At 33.3% G+C, this 16112-nt stretch overlaps 1 protein-coding gene across 12 annotated transcripts in view; it reads left to right on the plus strand.

The window, feature by feature from the left end:
- Positions 1-16112, plus strand: part of TRAPPC8 (trafficking protein particle complex subunit 8) — a 91618-nt gene that overhangs the window by 8734 nt on the left and 66772 nt on the right. For 4 of the 12 annotated variants that reach the window (XM_067014279.1, XM_067014277.1, XM_067014274.1 and 1 more), the window contains exons 3-8: positions 8182-8271; positions 9305-9479; positions 11588-11741; positions 13983-14076; positions 14698-14954; positions 15310-15425. In XM_067014279.1, coding sequence (XP_066870380.1) covers positions 8182-8271; positions 9305-9479; positions 11588-11741; positions 13983-14076; positions 14698-14954; positions 15310-15425 — 886 coding nt within the window. Of the gene's footprint in view, positions 1-4826; positions 4917-8181; positions 8272-9304; positions 9480-11587; positions 11742-13982; positions 14077-14694; positions 14955-15309; positions 15426-16112 lie in introns of those variants that run through there. The other 8 variants (XM_067014273.1, XM_067014276.1, XM_059040260.2 and 5 more) reach the window with 5 other exon arrangements.

Here is a 16112-nt window from a genome sequence, read left to right on the forward strand (position 1 = left end):
ATTGAGATACAGACATGAATGAGATGCTATATATAACTTCATATATTAGTCATATATCTGGTCAATAATTATAATACATTCGAATTTATAGTATCTTAAAATGACAATACGTTGTAATAGAGATATGGCATATCCAATATGCCAAAGTGCTAAGGGTCACAGAGAGAAGGATTAACTATCATATTTTTAAAAAATTATCTTTTTCTATACTGAAAATATTTTCCTAACCTCCAAATCTTATATACCTTTTACTTTAAAAAAAATTTAATTTATCAGAATGATATATACACAGAGACATAATACTAAAAAGACTTGAGAGGAGCAAGCAACAGTTGGTCTGCTTTCTGCACCCCTGCCCCACCAACTCTTTTCTCTGGTATTCATTTTGTGTTTCTAAGTAATATTTTTATATGGCTATTTATGGCTTAATTAAAATTTTTATTTATTGATTTCTCATTATAATTGATGCAGATTTAGCTTAATTACTCCCCTTCCTCCATCTCCCTAATGCAGTTTTTATAATTTTTGATTAATACTCACTGTTTACAGTACTGTGACTGAGTATTCACTTCTTCACTGCTGAGCTGAATGTTGGGCTTTCAGTTCATTCTTATACAGCTCTTGTTTTTTTTTTTCAGTATTTAGTAATTGCCTTTTTATTTATTTATTTATTTATTTATTTATTTTGGTGATATGCGGGCCTCTCCCATTGCGGGGCACAGGCTCCGGATGCGCAGGCTCAGCGGGCTCAGCGGCCATTGCTCACGGGCCCAGCCGCTCCGCGGCATGTGGGATCTTCCCGGACCGGGGCACGAACCCGTGTCCCCTGCATCGGCAGGCAGATTCTCAACCACTGCGCCACCAGGGAAGCCCAGTAATTGCCTTTTTAAGAACAACTTGCCCAGAGTTCTTTATATTTTTTACTAGTCTCTCAAACTTCTAATAGACTCTCCCTCAGTAAGATTTTCCCCTTGGCAGATTAATTTATGAGATAATCCATTTATTAAGATCCCCTTCCTGAAGTCTTCTCTCTTTCTACTCCAGGCATTCTTAATGGGGAATGATACCATCCCTCAATGGGGTGAAAATTTGGTACTTGGGGAGCAAAAATATTAGATATTATAATGGTTTGTGGCTGTCCAAAAGACCACAGTCTGTAAATCACAGTATATCTAAGTAAGAATACTTTTAAGAATTCTTTGGGGAGAATGATCAATTAGAAAAATGTCTAAAAAGGCTCATGGGGGGAGATAATGAAATAAAAGTTTCAAAACACTGTTCTACTCAGTCGTGGTCTGGTTGCTTTCCAAGGCCTGCTCCACTGCTGCCTTTCTGGAGATTTCTTTCCCTTTTCTGTAGCCACTCATTCATATCTTTTTTGGTGTATTTTGTTGATTTGGTGATGGACATCTCCAGCGGCTTCCTGAGAAAAGTTGTGTGGAAGGTAAAATTTTTGAGGAATGAATGTCTGAAAAGGATATTAGTAAATTGTTGTTGGCTTCTTTTTAAGTCTTTAAGTTTTCTTCTATCCTATGCTTTTTCTTTCATTTGTATTATTTTTCAGTTTGTTTTGTTCTCTTTTTCATGTAGGAAACTTTCCTTAAATGTCTGGTGAGTCTTTGGCATTATTTTCTATTTCAAATTGAGGTATTATACCCTGATTATATTTTATGCCCTGATTGGGCATAAAAAAGTTTGTTATCTTGTGGACTTCTTTATTGGGTGGTAAGGCTGTGAATAGGCTTGAGAGTTGCTCAGTTTTTATTACTCACAGTTCTTTTTTTTTTTTGGCTGCACTGCACAGCATGTGGGATCCCAGTTCCGTGACCAGGGATTGAACCAGCTCCCCCTGCATTGGAAACTCGAAGTCTTAACCACTGGACCACCAAGGAAGTCCCTTCTCACTATGAATTATTTGGGGCCATTTAATTATCTTTAGAGAAAGATTCTCAAATATGATGTCTGGTTGCCTGTATATTAGAGATTGGTGTATTTATTTTTTTATAGTCTATTAAAGTGGTTTGGTATAGATAGTTTATAGGAACAATGTGGTCATGATTTGGTTGTGAGAAATTTTATCTATTTATATTACTTACATTCTTAGGTCCCTGCCAACATCTCCACATAAGGAAAGATTCAGTGCCATTTGCCTTTAAAAGTGGGTGGAGGCATTACTATAGCTGAACTCCTTAGGCAGATTTTAAAAAAGAATTCCAAGTGGTTAGGACAAACTACAGAAGAAAACAGTTTCTTCAAGTTCTTTCCCTGCTACTTAAGGCACCTCCCTTTAGCTTTATTTTTATGTTGGTCTTGAAGACTGGGAATGTGATATGAAGGACTGAATTCATTTTAATAAAATTCTTTTATAACAGAATACTTCTCTTTGGAGATATGAGAGTGGCTTTATCCATTGTAAATAAGATTAATTCTGTTTGTCCAGAAATATGCTTCTAGTTTTTACCATTAATGTGAGTCATCATACTTTTCACTCATTCTGTTTATGAAATACATGTTAGATATTTACCTCATAAGCTTGGCTTAACAGTGCCATGTTTTCTTCATCAGGTTGGTCAGTTAAAGCTAGTGTTCCTTAGTACAGTAATTGGAAAGACACAATGATGGAATTGAAAGAATCTTCATTATATACAGTTATTTCCTGTGGTGGTCTGTTCCACATTGTTTACACTCCACTCCTTGCCTATTATCTTTTTTTCCATTCAGCTACTACTATTAGCATTTCTGTCTAATTGTTCTAAAACAGAGATAACTTTTATCCTATCATCTACTGTCTGTTGTGTTTACTTTTTTTTAAGGCAATTTAAAAATTTCTTTAAAATTTTATTATTTGGCTGCGTTGGGTCTTAGTTGCAGCATGTGGGATCTTTTGTTGTGGTGTGCAGGCTCAGTAGTTGCGCTGCGTGGGCTTAGTTGCCCCGCGACATGTGGTATCTTAGTTCCACAACCAGGGATGGAACCCGTATCCCCTGCATTAGAAGGTGGATTCTTATCCACTGGACCACCAGGGAAGTCCCTATTGTGTTTACTCTTTTTTTAAAATATAAATTTGCTTATTTATTTATTTATATTTGGCTGTGTTGAGTCTTTGTTGCTGCGTTCGGGCTTTCTCTTGTTGCGGCGAGCAGGGGTTACTCTTTGTTGCGGTTTGCAGGCTTCTTATTGCGGTGGCTTCTCGTTGCGGAGCATGGGCTCTAGGTGCGCGGGCTTCAGTAGTTGTGGTGCGCCAGCTCAGTAGTTGTGGTTCGCAGACTATAGAGCACAGGCTTAGTAGTTGTGGCGCACGGGCTTAGTTGCTCTGTGGCATGTGGGATCTTCCTGGACCAGGGCTCAAACCCATGTCCCCTGCATTGTCAGGTGGATTCTTAACCACTGCACCATCAGAGAAGCTGGACGTACAGTATTTTAGACTAACAGTGTCTAAAAGAAATATGTAAGCCATTTACATTATTTTCAGTGTTCTGTAGCTACAATAAAGAATGTAAAAAGAGGGCATTCCCTGCTGGTCCAGTGTTTAGGACTCTGCGCTTTCACTGCCTAACACCCAGGTTCAATCCCTGGTAGGCGAACTAGATCCCATAAGCTGCGCATTGTGGCCAAAAAAAAAAAAAAAAAAACCAATGTAAAAAGAAACTGGTGAAATTAATTTTAATAATATATTTAATTTAATTCCAGTTTATATATATATATACATATACACACACACACAGTATTATCATTTCAAATGTAATCAATGGAAAATTTTATTCTTTTTTTTGTATTGTCTTAGAAATCTTATGTGTATTTTACACCTACGGCACACCTCAGTCAGACAAGCTACATTTCAGGTGTCCACTAGCCACATGTGGCTAGTGGCTACCTACTTTATTGGACTCTGATGACAATGGTGAAATTGATCATACACAGAAATCCCAGTCTGTGAGTCTTCAGATGACAATATCCAGGACAATTTTTCTCAAGCTCAAGAACTGAAGAGTGAACAATGTATTTCTAAGAACAAAAAGAAAATACAGTATTTTCATCCAGCTAATTACTAATTTAGCAGGAAAGACTTTACACAATATTTTGAGATAACCTAGAACATCCCATTTTGTTAAAGGACATGTGACCGTATTTTTTCATCTTTTATGATTGTGTAACAACATTTACTTGATACAGTTTGTAAGTGGAAAATGCTGAAGGCAGGTATGTGTATGAAGGTAATCTGAAAGAATTAGATGATGTAGAAGGCTGTTTAGAAGACTAAATAATGAAGACATTTTGCAGTGATGGAGCAAATAAAATGACCTTTTTCTTTTCAGCGAATATGAGCCATCACATTTTTCTAAAATATTGCACCTTGACTATGCAAGTGAAAGAAGAACCAGAAGTAATGATAAACTAGAAGTTGTTAGGAATGTGTGTGAATCTGGAATTTGTATTTACATGATGGATGTGTTCTAGGTTTGTGCATGATAGTTGATGAACAATTAGTTGCATTCAAAAAATGTTGCCTAACTGAGGAATGTATCTTTAAAATGGGGAATATTTGGACTACAATTTGAGTTTGCTCTACTAAAATTTATTAAAAAGTTTGTTATGGTTTTACTCTTAATTCTGTAAATAATTTGTAAAATGAATTAAAAATACAATAAAATACCAAGGGTCAGTTAGATCCAGATAGTAAATGCAGTGACTATTTTCTCTGATATACTGAGGGTTAAAAGGAATATAGTTTCAGTAAAGGACAACCTATTTAAAAAAGTCTTCTCCTGTGGTGTGTGAGAAATTTAATAATTGGGCATAAGTAATCATGACTCTCATCTCTTTAGAATACTTTGATTTTTGCTGATTTTTCTGAAAACACTTGATTAGAAATATTCTCTTCAAGGATAGTTCTCAAGGTTGTTGTTAAATACAAGGTTAGTATTTCTTAGCTCTTCATATTATTTAAGATTATTTGATTTGCAAAATGCTCATAAATTTTATATGAGTTCTGGTTATAGTTTGTTGGAGCTTTTGTAGTCTAAGATACTTTGAATTAAACCATATATTCTGATAATCACTGTTGTCAGGTATTTTTGACCTTGAGACTGTATTTTAAAGAATTAAATAATTATACAGCATCTAATTATCTGATTTCTTCTCCTTACTTGAATATTTTCATTCTGAAATATACTAAGTTTTGGTACTACTGCTTGTCTATAAAGTTATAATCTTAAGTGACAACATAATGTGGAATTTGTAATATTTCTTAGTGCTTTTTTGTTTAGTCTGAATGGTGGTTTTCTGGTACTTTCAACTTTTGTGAATGATTAGAAAGGGAAAGTATGTGATTTACAGGTGACATTTATGTTTAGGGTAGTCAGTCTTTTTCACTGGCAGATTTGGGATTTCTAATGATAGTATTTGGTTTCAGTAGAAGGAGGACCAGAGTTGCTCTAGGTCTAGCTCATTGCCAGCAGCCCTTGTTAGATATGTATTGGAACACTAGTAACTCTGTGTCCGAAGCTACTGGCACTAAGAAGGGAACAAAGAAGAAATGGGGAGAGAGAGAGGGCTGCATTGTGTGAGTGTGAGTGTGAATGGAGGATATAGAGCATTATGTTGTTTTTCAGTTCTTAGCTGCCTTCCTTACCCTTCTTATTACCAAGGGAAAAGTACATTCTGCATAGAGAAACTTGAACTGGTAGGATAACATGGTTACTGTTTCAATTCCAACCAAAGAACATGTAGAGATGGAAAGGAGTATGAGCAAAATAGTGATTTCATCCCCAAATAAGTACAAGAGAATTTTTAAGGGAAGAGAATTGTCACTAAATGTTTGTCTTTCGTTAATATTTTAAAAAATAATAAACTATTATTTTTTTTCTACTTTCTTCAAAAATATCACTAGAAAAAGCAAAAAAGAAGGATGCCCTAGGCTTATTGACATGTAAGAAAAATAAAGGGGGACTTCTAGCCCTTCAAGGAAACATGTGGCTGAGAGAAAAACTTACCTCATCAACCTGAATGTGACCTACCTGAAGGATAAAACCCACTTCTGCCATATACATTTAGAAGATTTTCCTTCGCTCCTTATATTCTTTGTTTAGTACTGAGTGTTTTCTTGCACCATATTTAGAAAGTATTATTTCCGTTTAAGAACTCCTACATGTGTGTACTTGCTTTTTTTCTTTTTAATTTTAGTTATGTAGACATTTATATTGTTCCAAAGTCAAAACTGTGAAACAAGTACATTTACAGAGGTCTAGCTTCTGTTCAGGCCCTTCCCCTTTCTCATCTGTTCTTTCTTCCTTCTCTTACACATGATGGCATTTGTTGGTGGCATTTATCCTTCTGTTATATCTCTTTGACAGTATAAGCTAATACATGTGTGGCTTTCTGTATCTTCTTCCCTTTCACAAAAATGTATACTCTTCTGCTGTTGCCTTTTTTCACTTAATGTATCCTGGGAGCACTTCACAGTAATATGTAAGATTTTCCCCTTTCTCTTAAAGCTGCATAGTGCCTCCACTTAATGTCCCCCACCATGGACATGTAGATTTTCTAATCTTTTATTCCAGGTAGTGTTGCAATGGATAGCTGTTTTGGAAGACCTAATTTGTTTATTCAGAACTCCCCAGCCCACCGTGAAACAAACCCCTTTTCATATGTCTACTACTTACTGTTATTTGTTAATAATTTGTTAATGTTGCATCATTGAAGCAACAAACAGAAAAATAATTAAAGCTGATAAAGTCATTTCCCCCATCTGTGGAGATTCCTTCTTTAACCAAAATTTTCATTATCTAATCTTTATATTTTCTTGGCATTGGTATTAAATGAAAATTAATACTAATTTTTAAGATAGAGACTAATTTTGATTCATTTGCAGGGGGAAGATATATTTACTGGTTGGTAAGAAAATTGCTTTCCTGTTTTAACAGACTAATCCTTGTCATTCATTCTCCGATTTTTGTCACTTTTCATATATATTGTACTATTTCTGGGAATGTTTTTCCTCTTTTATAGCAATGAACATGAGATTTTTGTAATAGCCCTCCCTAAACAATATGTGGGTTATTCTCATAGGCATTTCTTGCAATTAAAGTTTTTTTGTATATATGGCACCAGGTGTTGGATATGCTATTCGGTCAAAATGAATAGCTTTTTTTCTTCAACCTTCCCAGTTGTTTAATGTAGTATTACAATGTAAACAGAAAATATACTTGCTGTGTTTTCAGTGATTCTAAGAATAAGACGAAAAAGTACACAAGTTTTTATAGTCAGCATAAGTAAATAGGAATGGAGTATCCTTTTAGTAAAACTGTGATTTAGATAATCTGCTTAAACCTAATGAAATGACTAAGTTTAACTAAATTCAAATTTTTAACGTTAGAATAGTTTTAATGTAAAATGCTTAGCATGGAGCAAGAGAGATTTGAAATTTTAAGAATCACATCATATATATGTATACAAAAAGTGAAAACACGTCTTTGTATTTGATTATAAGGTAAGTATGCTTTGAAATTCCATTTGAAGAGGTTTAGTTGCTATCATACTCAAGTAATCAAATTATAAAGTAGGGTTCGTCACCCTCACCACTGTTGACATTTTGAACAAATAATTCTTTGCTGGGGTCGGGGGGTGCTGTCTTGTTCTCCTCATTGTAGGCTGTACTGCCTCATTCCATCATTCCTGACCTATTTCCCTAGATACCAGTAGCACCCCCTCCCTATCCCTAGTTGTGACATCTCAGAGTATCTCCTGACATTGCCAAATGTTTCCTGGGGGTCATAATCACTCTTGGTTGAGAACCACTGTTTGGAAATAATACCATTTATGAAAAGGAGCTACTTAAGACAACATGACTAGTGGCAGGGATACAAAACTTTAGTTCTAAAATCTGATTATTCATGTAGGTAACATTGAAAGCGTTAATAAGTAAGCTGTGGGATCATTGGGTAGGTTTGGGAATAGGTCAGTTTTATTTTTGCAAATATATAGACTGCCATGTATGAATATATTTGTGTGTATGGCTTATACACATACGTCACATATGTATCTTAAAGCAAAAGTGGAAAATGCTTGTGTATTGCTAGAAATGATGTTTCATACCTTTCAGGAATATGGACTTGAAATTTTGTCTGTTGTAAACTGATTCTGCTGAGGAATTTTAACTGGTTTATTTATTGTTAATTTTAGCTACTACTCCATGGTTTGAGTCTTACAGAGAGACCTTTCTTCAGTCGATGCCAGCATCAGATCATGAATTTCTGAACCACTATTTAGCATGTATCCTTTGACTTTTATGTTCTCTTAAAATCAAATGTTTTGGAAGTTATTAATCTCAGAAAGAGTTATATGAAGGCAAAATTGTTGAGAGGATATAGAGATGGAGAAATTATTTTTTATTGATGAGGCTACAAGTTTTATTGCTGTCTTTGTTAAATGGCATCCTAGAGACAAGACTGGTGTAACTAATTTTTTTTTTTTTTTGCGGTATGCGGGCCTCTCACTGTTGTGGCCTCTCCCGTTGTGGAGCACAGGCTCCGGACGCACAGGCCTAGCAGCCATGGCTCACGGGCTTAGTTGCTCCGCGGCATGTGGGATCTTCCCGGACCAGGGCACGAACCCGTGTCTCCTGCATCGGCAGGTGGATTCTCAACCACTGCGCCACCAGGGAAGCCCTGGTGTAACTAATTTTTGATTAAAAAATAAGAATACTAAGGGCTTGCTTATTTTTCTTTATCACCCAACTTGAATATTTCATGCTTAATATGTTTTTAAGGTATTTTAGAAAGAAAAAATGTAAACTGTTGGTGTTAACTGCTTTTGCTGATTGCCTCAAAATTAATTGCTTATGCAAAAGCTCATATTTAAAAAGAGTTATCCATTTTTTTAGGAATCTATTATATAGCTATTAACCTACTTTGACAGTTATGACTTCCATTTTCTTAATGCAGTTACAGTGAAAAGTTGAGATGGGATAGGATATGAAATCACAGTGAGATGGAATGGAGAGAAGCAAGATTCAGCAGAATTTTTCATTATGTTGATAGTTGCACAATTTTCATATTGTCCATTTTCATGGATTTCCTTATTACATATATAAATGATCTAAAAAACTACCAACAAAGTAGCTTTACTATTTAGAACCTTGAATTACTTAGAAATGTTGAAGAAATTATCAGTGTTTTATGCTTGCAGGAAAATCTGTAAAATCAGTTTTTTTTTAGCTCAAAAAATATCTCCCTAAAGTTTATATTAATAGGATAATATTTGTTATTAAGTGATAAGTGATAATTACCTTAATATGATTTACAAGGTATGTTGGTGACATCGTCTAGTGAAGCTGAACCTATGGAACAGTTTTCAAAGTTGTCACAAGAACAGCATCGAATTCAGCACAACAATGATTATTCCTACCCCAAGTGGTTTATACCAAATACACTTAAATATTATGTACTTTTACATGATGTAAGTGCAGGAGATGAACAGAGGTAAGCTTTTTTATTTTTTAAATAATTTTCTGTTAAATGAGTTAATGTTAATTTGGACATGGCTTAAGTTTTTGATATATTTTTCATCCAAGAAAGGAAAAATTCATTAATAAAACATTTAACTATATCTCTTATTTGGAGTTATATTCAACAGCTACTTCATTTTATGTTAGATTTCATATGCTTACCCCAAATTTTCTTTCGATGTATATTTCTATTGTAATCTTTGTTCACAGGTGCTTGCCATTTTATATCTATAGGTCTTCACTGTTATTTCTTACTTTGTATAATATTATTTCTCATTTTTTCTCTTTTCTCTTTCCTAGTTTTCCTCTGACTTTTCACTTCCTGGCTTATAGGCACTGCTTTTTTCACTTTTCACTTTCTCCTCACTTTATATTTTTAGCCTTGATGTTTTTCACAGTCTTGAGAAACATCCAAGCACTTTTTTCTTATGTTCTCTTTAATGTTCATTAGTAGTGATTTACCATAGTCCTTTTATCTTTGGGATAAGAGAATAGATATCTTTAAAGATGAGTTCTTGAAAAATAAGATAATATTAAAACAATTTTACTTTTGTGGCTTTGCAGTTTATTTTGAATTTTTGTTCAAGATGTGGATCAAATTAATCTTTTGTTTCAAACTGTTATTCTGATATCTCAATGCTGTTTAGGATATGCAATTAAATAATTATTTCTTGCCCTTGTTATGAGCACACACCATCATTTTAAAATAAATTTTCCTCTGTAAGACCACAGAATTGTTCTGAGGGTTACTAATCTTTAGGATTTTTTTGACATCATAAACAATCTGTAGCCTATTGGATAAAGTGTATTATATAAATAGAAATAATTTGAACTGGCTATTAAAATTAGTTTCTATCATTTGAATATGGTATATATCTTCCATATTGGATGGTTATAGCTAGGATATTTAAGTGATAATTGCAGTATTAGATCAGTGGTTCTTATGCTTAGCAGTGTCATTGGTAAAGCAAGTAGATGTTTATTTTATTGTACTTGAGTGTATATACATACACATATACTTACGTCTGTGTTTATACAAATTTATAACTATTTTATTTATCCAGCCTTAATTTTATAGTGTGTAATATGATTTAATTATTTGTTAGGCTTGTTATTTGTATAGTATTAGCTTCTGCATTTGAATGTGATATAGGATTATCCATGTGCTTTTTGGCACCAGATGGCTGATAGGTTAAAAAAACAAAGCTATTTAAATTAGGTTAGCTCTATGTACCAAAATTTCATTTTCCATCAGAATGTACTGTTTGATTCTTAGGCTGACTTATCATTTAAATTATCTTGTCTCCCACTAACTAGCAAGTCTAGTTAACTAAAAGTAAGGAAATCAAATGAAAGTAAGGAAATCAAATGCTTTTTGTTGTATCTGAGATTAGCTCATGGATCCAGCTGTTATAAATTTTGCAAGAAAAAGGGTGGATTTTTATATAATAAATATTTTAGCTGCTTTTCTTGCGTTATTCTCTTTTTTCTTCCTCTGAACTGTGTCCCTTTGGAGACAGCTAAGGGAAGGGTAAACTGTAGCAGTCAGTGAAAGATGATTTTTTTGGGGGGTGTATACATTTTTATGTTAGCACTTACATTTTTTGATAAATGTCTGTTCTCTAAGAATTTTGCAAAGTTGTATTTCCTGAAGACTAGTTCACATAGTTGAAAGAGTTTCTGATCTATAAGTTTGAAGCCACTCTTTGGAAATTCACAGTACATACTAGCAAATGGAAGGCTCTGAGGTGGTCTGCTGCAAAAGAAACTGGTTGGCTTGCTTAGTGTAGTTCCCCAAACTAGTTTGACCACCAAAACTTTCTGTTTGACTAACATAAGAGTATCTTGCAAAATTTTATTCCATGATGCATGCTTTGGTAACTGTGCTTTAAGGTGATAACCAAGCTAGCTAAATTTCAGTTAGGATCATGAACTTTTAGTTTTTTAAATTACTCTACCTCTAACTTTTTGTTCTGTCTTTTATGGGGACTATTTTTTCATGGTTTTTATATTATTTTAATATATATTATTGCCTAAGGTCTGCTCCCCATTGGCTACAAACTTTTCCATTTTTTATTTTAGAGCTGAATCAATTTATGAAGAAATGAAACAGAAATATGGAACTCAGGGTTGCTATTTACTTAAAATTAATTCTCGAACACCTAATCGAGCATCAGATGAACAGATACCAGATCCTTGGAGTCAGTATCTCCAGAAAAATAGTATTCAAAACCAGGTATATGTAAAAAACAACAATGAAGCAAACCACAAAAGCTGTATTTCAGTTTTATGGCTAATGGTATCACTGTAGAATTTGTAGAATTACTAATAGTTATTTTGTGGCAGCTGGCTAGTTTTGATCCATCAGTATGTGAGCTCTTAAGTCAGTTCAGAAGCTGTTTTTAACTAACTGCAGTAACCCCTTATGTGTATACCTTTCAGGTATATAATATCAGTGTTAATTGATTGTTTTCTTAAAAGATGAAAAGTGGGGACTTCTCTGGCAGTCCAGTGGTTAAAACTCCACGCTTCCACTGCAGGGGGCGTGGGTTTTGATCCCTGCTCCGGTAACTAAGATCCCATCCTGCATGACGCGCGGAGCAGCCAAAATAAAAAAAAGAGAGAGAAAAACGATGAAAAGTGAATTATACATTAAGAATTGAATTAGATTGACTAAACATGTAGAGAATAGAATTTTTGGCTTGTACATTTAATTCATTATGAATGCTTACAGTCAATTCTTTATTATCCACATGCTCTGGGGTTGCCTTCCTTCATTTTCAACATGCTGTTCTTATGGCCACATTTTGGAGCTCATACTTTTTAGGTGGGTGGGCTTTTTTTCCCTAACTTTCCTCTGATTTTCTTCTCTTTTGAATTTCCAGGAAGTTTTGTTTCTTCCTAATCAACTCCTCTAATATAGAGTTCTAGACTAACGTTAATTGTTGTCTGTTGGCTAATGTGTGTGGGAGTAAGGTTTCACATTCTGTCCAACTTTTAAAGTAGAATTTTATGCCACTTGGTAGTGGTCAAATGCCAAGTTCCTATGCTTAGTTCAGATAATCAAGAGTTGACTGTTTTTGTTTAGAAAGAGGATTTCTTAAGTAAATGGAAAATATATTTTGTACAGTTAAACTGCATTATGTACTTGATGTGATATTATTTTAAGAAATATGAATTAGAAAGTTCATGTAGTTTTTGATGTTCTAATATAAATATTGTTTAATAATCTGTTTTTGGAATTATATATGGAATTTTTAATCTTATATATGGAATTTTTAATCCAGTTTTACTCACTTTAATATTGAGATGATTGTTGACCTTCTTTAAGATAATGCTGGGGAAAGCTGTCTGAGAGAAAGAACCAGTTGGATGTGAAGGGACTTTAAATGGTGTTTCAGGGCCACACTCAGAATAGGAATAGTATTGAAATATTCAATTTAGAATCCAGCCATCTCAGGTTGGGAAAGGGAACATAATAAGTCAGGTTGTCCAGTTGGAGAACTTTTAATAGAAGACAGAGCTATAGAAATTCTACAGCTTAGAATCCTAGAAGCCCAGGATTGAAGGATAGTTTAAAGGTTGTCAAATCCAACCCCTGTTCTAATGCTTTAATTTCCTTTAAACCTATAAATGACCTCATCTAGTAAAAGTACTCATTGTCTTCTCAGGTGACCTGTTCCAAGTCTGAGCAGCTTGAGGATCAACCAGAATTTTTCTCCCTTTGCTTGTACTCAATCCTTTAGGGACCATATCAGTTTTCCATGTCTTTTAAAATATTTTTCTAGGCTAAATATACTGTTTTTTCAACTCTTTCTTAAATGTTGTTTTTAGACTGTTTCTTGTCCTGATTACGTTCCTCTTATTAAGTTCTAGTTTATATATTTTTCTCAAAGTCTGGCACTCAGAATAATACCTCATAGTATTAATGGTCTCATGGAGTAGCCTGAGTATTTTTAAAGTTTTTTTTGTTGGCTGAAATCAGTGCCCTTTTTACAAGTAAACGTTGCATTGGATATTTTTCCAAAACACTTCTGTGTATTCAGAATGCACTCCAACCTATTAACGCTGCATCTGTGATCCAGGAGATTCCATACCATCCTTCTTTTTTTTTTACCCCTGCTTGACTCTAGTAGTCCATCTGTCTTGCCATTATTCCTTACATAGATACATAAACAGGTATTCATATAAGCATGTGCATGTCACATATAAACAGAAAAACTGAGATAGAAGTAACTTGAATTCAGAAGAATTAGGATAGTAGGTTGCATGTGAGACAGAATTTAAGAATATAGTAGGTGTGGATTGAAGTGATAGAATATGATACATGGAAGAAGTTAAGAATTTGGAGGATTGGAAGAAAAGAGTTGCTGTAGTAAAAAAAAAATGAGATTTACCATAGTTGTTGATGAATTTGATGGTATCTTAAACATGATTAAATATAACCATTAATGCTGTTTAAATTTTATTTTGATAGGAATCATATGAAGATGGCCCTTGTACTATAACTTCAAATAAGAATTCTGATAGTAACTTGCTTTCATTGGATGGATTAGATAACGAAGTCAAAGGTCTTGATATACTTTCTCTAAGTTTCTCTTTTGATTGAAAATATGCACTGTTGTTAAATCTTTATACATAAAAGATGGGGGAATTTTCATGATGAAAAAAGATAATGGACAGGTTAGCTTTTCCTCTGAAGATTTTATTGAGTTATTTGAGTTTGATGTTTTTTGACATTTAAAAATTTGTTTTTTAAGAGTAATATATCAGGCTTCATAAAAATTTTTTTTGGTAGAAAACAAGGGAAGATATTATGTGTAGCATTAATTATTCCCCCAATTCACATGATTTTGAGAGCTTTATTTTTGTATTTTAAATTACAGTTTAGATAGTGATAGCTTTAAAAAATTTTTGTTACAATTTTTCTTATTGGTTAGTTGTATTTAAAAATAATTCTTTATATTTTAACATTTTTCTTCATTTCTTTACATGAATTAAAAAATTTCTATTACATGTAACAGGTATTAACCCAAGTCCTAAAATTTTAGGGGGAAATCTTTAATGTTATTGTTTTAGATTTCTTAAGACATACAGAAAGATAAACGGTTCCAACATTCTGTCTTTTCTTTAGTAATATCACAATTTTCTGTTGTTTTCTGAGAGTAAAAGAAAGATCTGTTTTTCAGTAGATGGCTTACCAAACAACTTTAGAACTCACCCGCTTCAATTGGACCCATCTGGTGACTCTTCTAACAGCATTGATGGCCCAGATCATGTAAAATCTGCTTCATCATTACATGAAACAAAGAAAGCAAATGCTGGAATTATTCATGGTGCATGTTTAACCCTTACTGATCATGATAGAATTCGACAGTTTATACAAGAGTTCACATTTCGGGGCCTCTTGCCACATATAGAGAAAACAATTCGGCAGTTAAATGATCAGGTAAGATTAAATTATTTGCACTAGTATTTTTAAAAATTTGAGTAAATAGTAAACTTGAGAATATAGTAATATAAGGTATTTAAAGAATTTAAGTTTTTCTTTTAAAAATAGACCAATATTAGGGTTTATTAACATTACTATCAGTGATGAAATTCTGTTAAATCCTAGGAGAGGCTTATTTATTTTCACTAGGGATTTCATCAGCATTTTGGACAGTTTTCTTTAAATCAATGTTGTTAAAATGCACATTTGCTCACTCTTAAAACTTTTTAGTTATTTAGAATTTTTTCTTTTGTATGTAAAAGAAAAATATTAAATTCTTATATTTGTCAATATGTTTAATCTTTTTTCTTAGCTAATATCAAGAAAAGGTTTGAGTCGATCTCTATTTTCTGCAACTAAAAAATGGTTTAGTGGCAGTAAAGTTCCAGAAAAGAGCATTAATGAGCTAAAAAATACATCTGGATTGCTGTGAGTAAAATATAGTTTTTAGTTTTCATGTATTTAACTCTGATTAGTGTTTGTATGATATTGTGCAAAAAATGACTGTCTCTTTAGTTTCTTAGTTTCATATTGGTCAAAGCCTGGGGTAGGTAAGAATAGTGACCATAAGTAAATTATATTAAATTAAAAAACTATAAGTAATTGGATATCTAAAAATAAACAAGATAATAAGGAGGGTCACTTTATTTTAGGTCTGTTTTCCTATTTGTAAAAAGGAGTTAGATTAAGTATTCATTAATAACTATATTAAAGTATTGAGGTCTAATAATTCTAAGACATGGCATATATTTAGAAATTAAGTTTAATATAAAATCCTGTTTTAGGGGAAAATAAAATCCATTTTAGATTTTCTTTTTTTTTTTTTTTTCTGCTGTACATAAAGGTGAGTCACATGGAATTGATCATTTATTTACTTCATAATTTGACAATAGAGAAAATGCTTGCCCCCTGTTGAGAAGTTCTCAGTATAGGGATATAAATTATATAAATATGGATGTAACTATCTGTTTCCGAATATCTTTGAGAAATGACACTCTCCTTGGAGGTAGAATTCTTATCAAACAGGATCAGTTTTTCTCATGTTTTAGACAGTTGGGCATCTTTTTACACATTTTATAATATTTAATGGTTTAAAGGTCATAAATTGTAAATTCC

The sequence above is a fragment of the Kogia breviceps genome, chromosome 15, assembly GCF_026419965.1.
Source record: "Kogia breviceps isolate mKogBre1 chromosome 15, mKogBre1 haplotype 1, whole genome shotgun sequence".
In the NCBI taxonomy this organism is placed as follows: Eukaryota; Metazoa; Chordata; class Mammalia; order Artiodactyla; family Physeteridae; genus Kogia; species Kogia breviceps.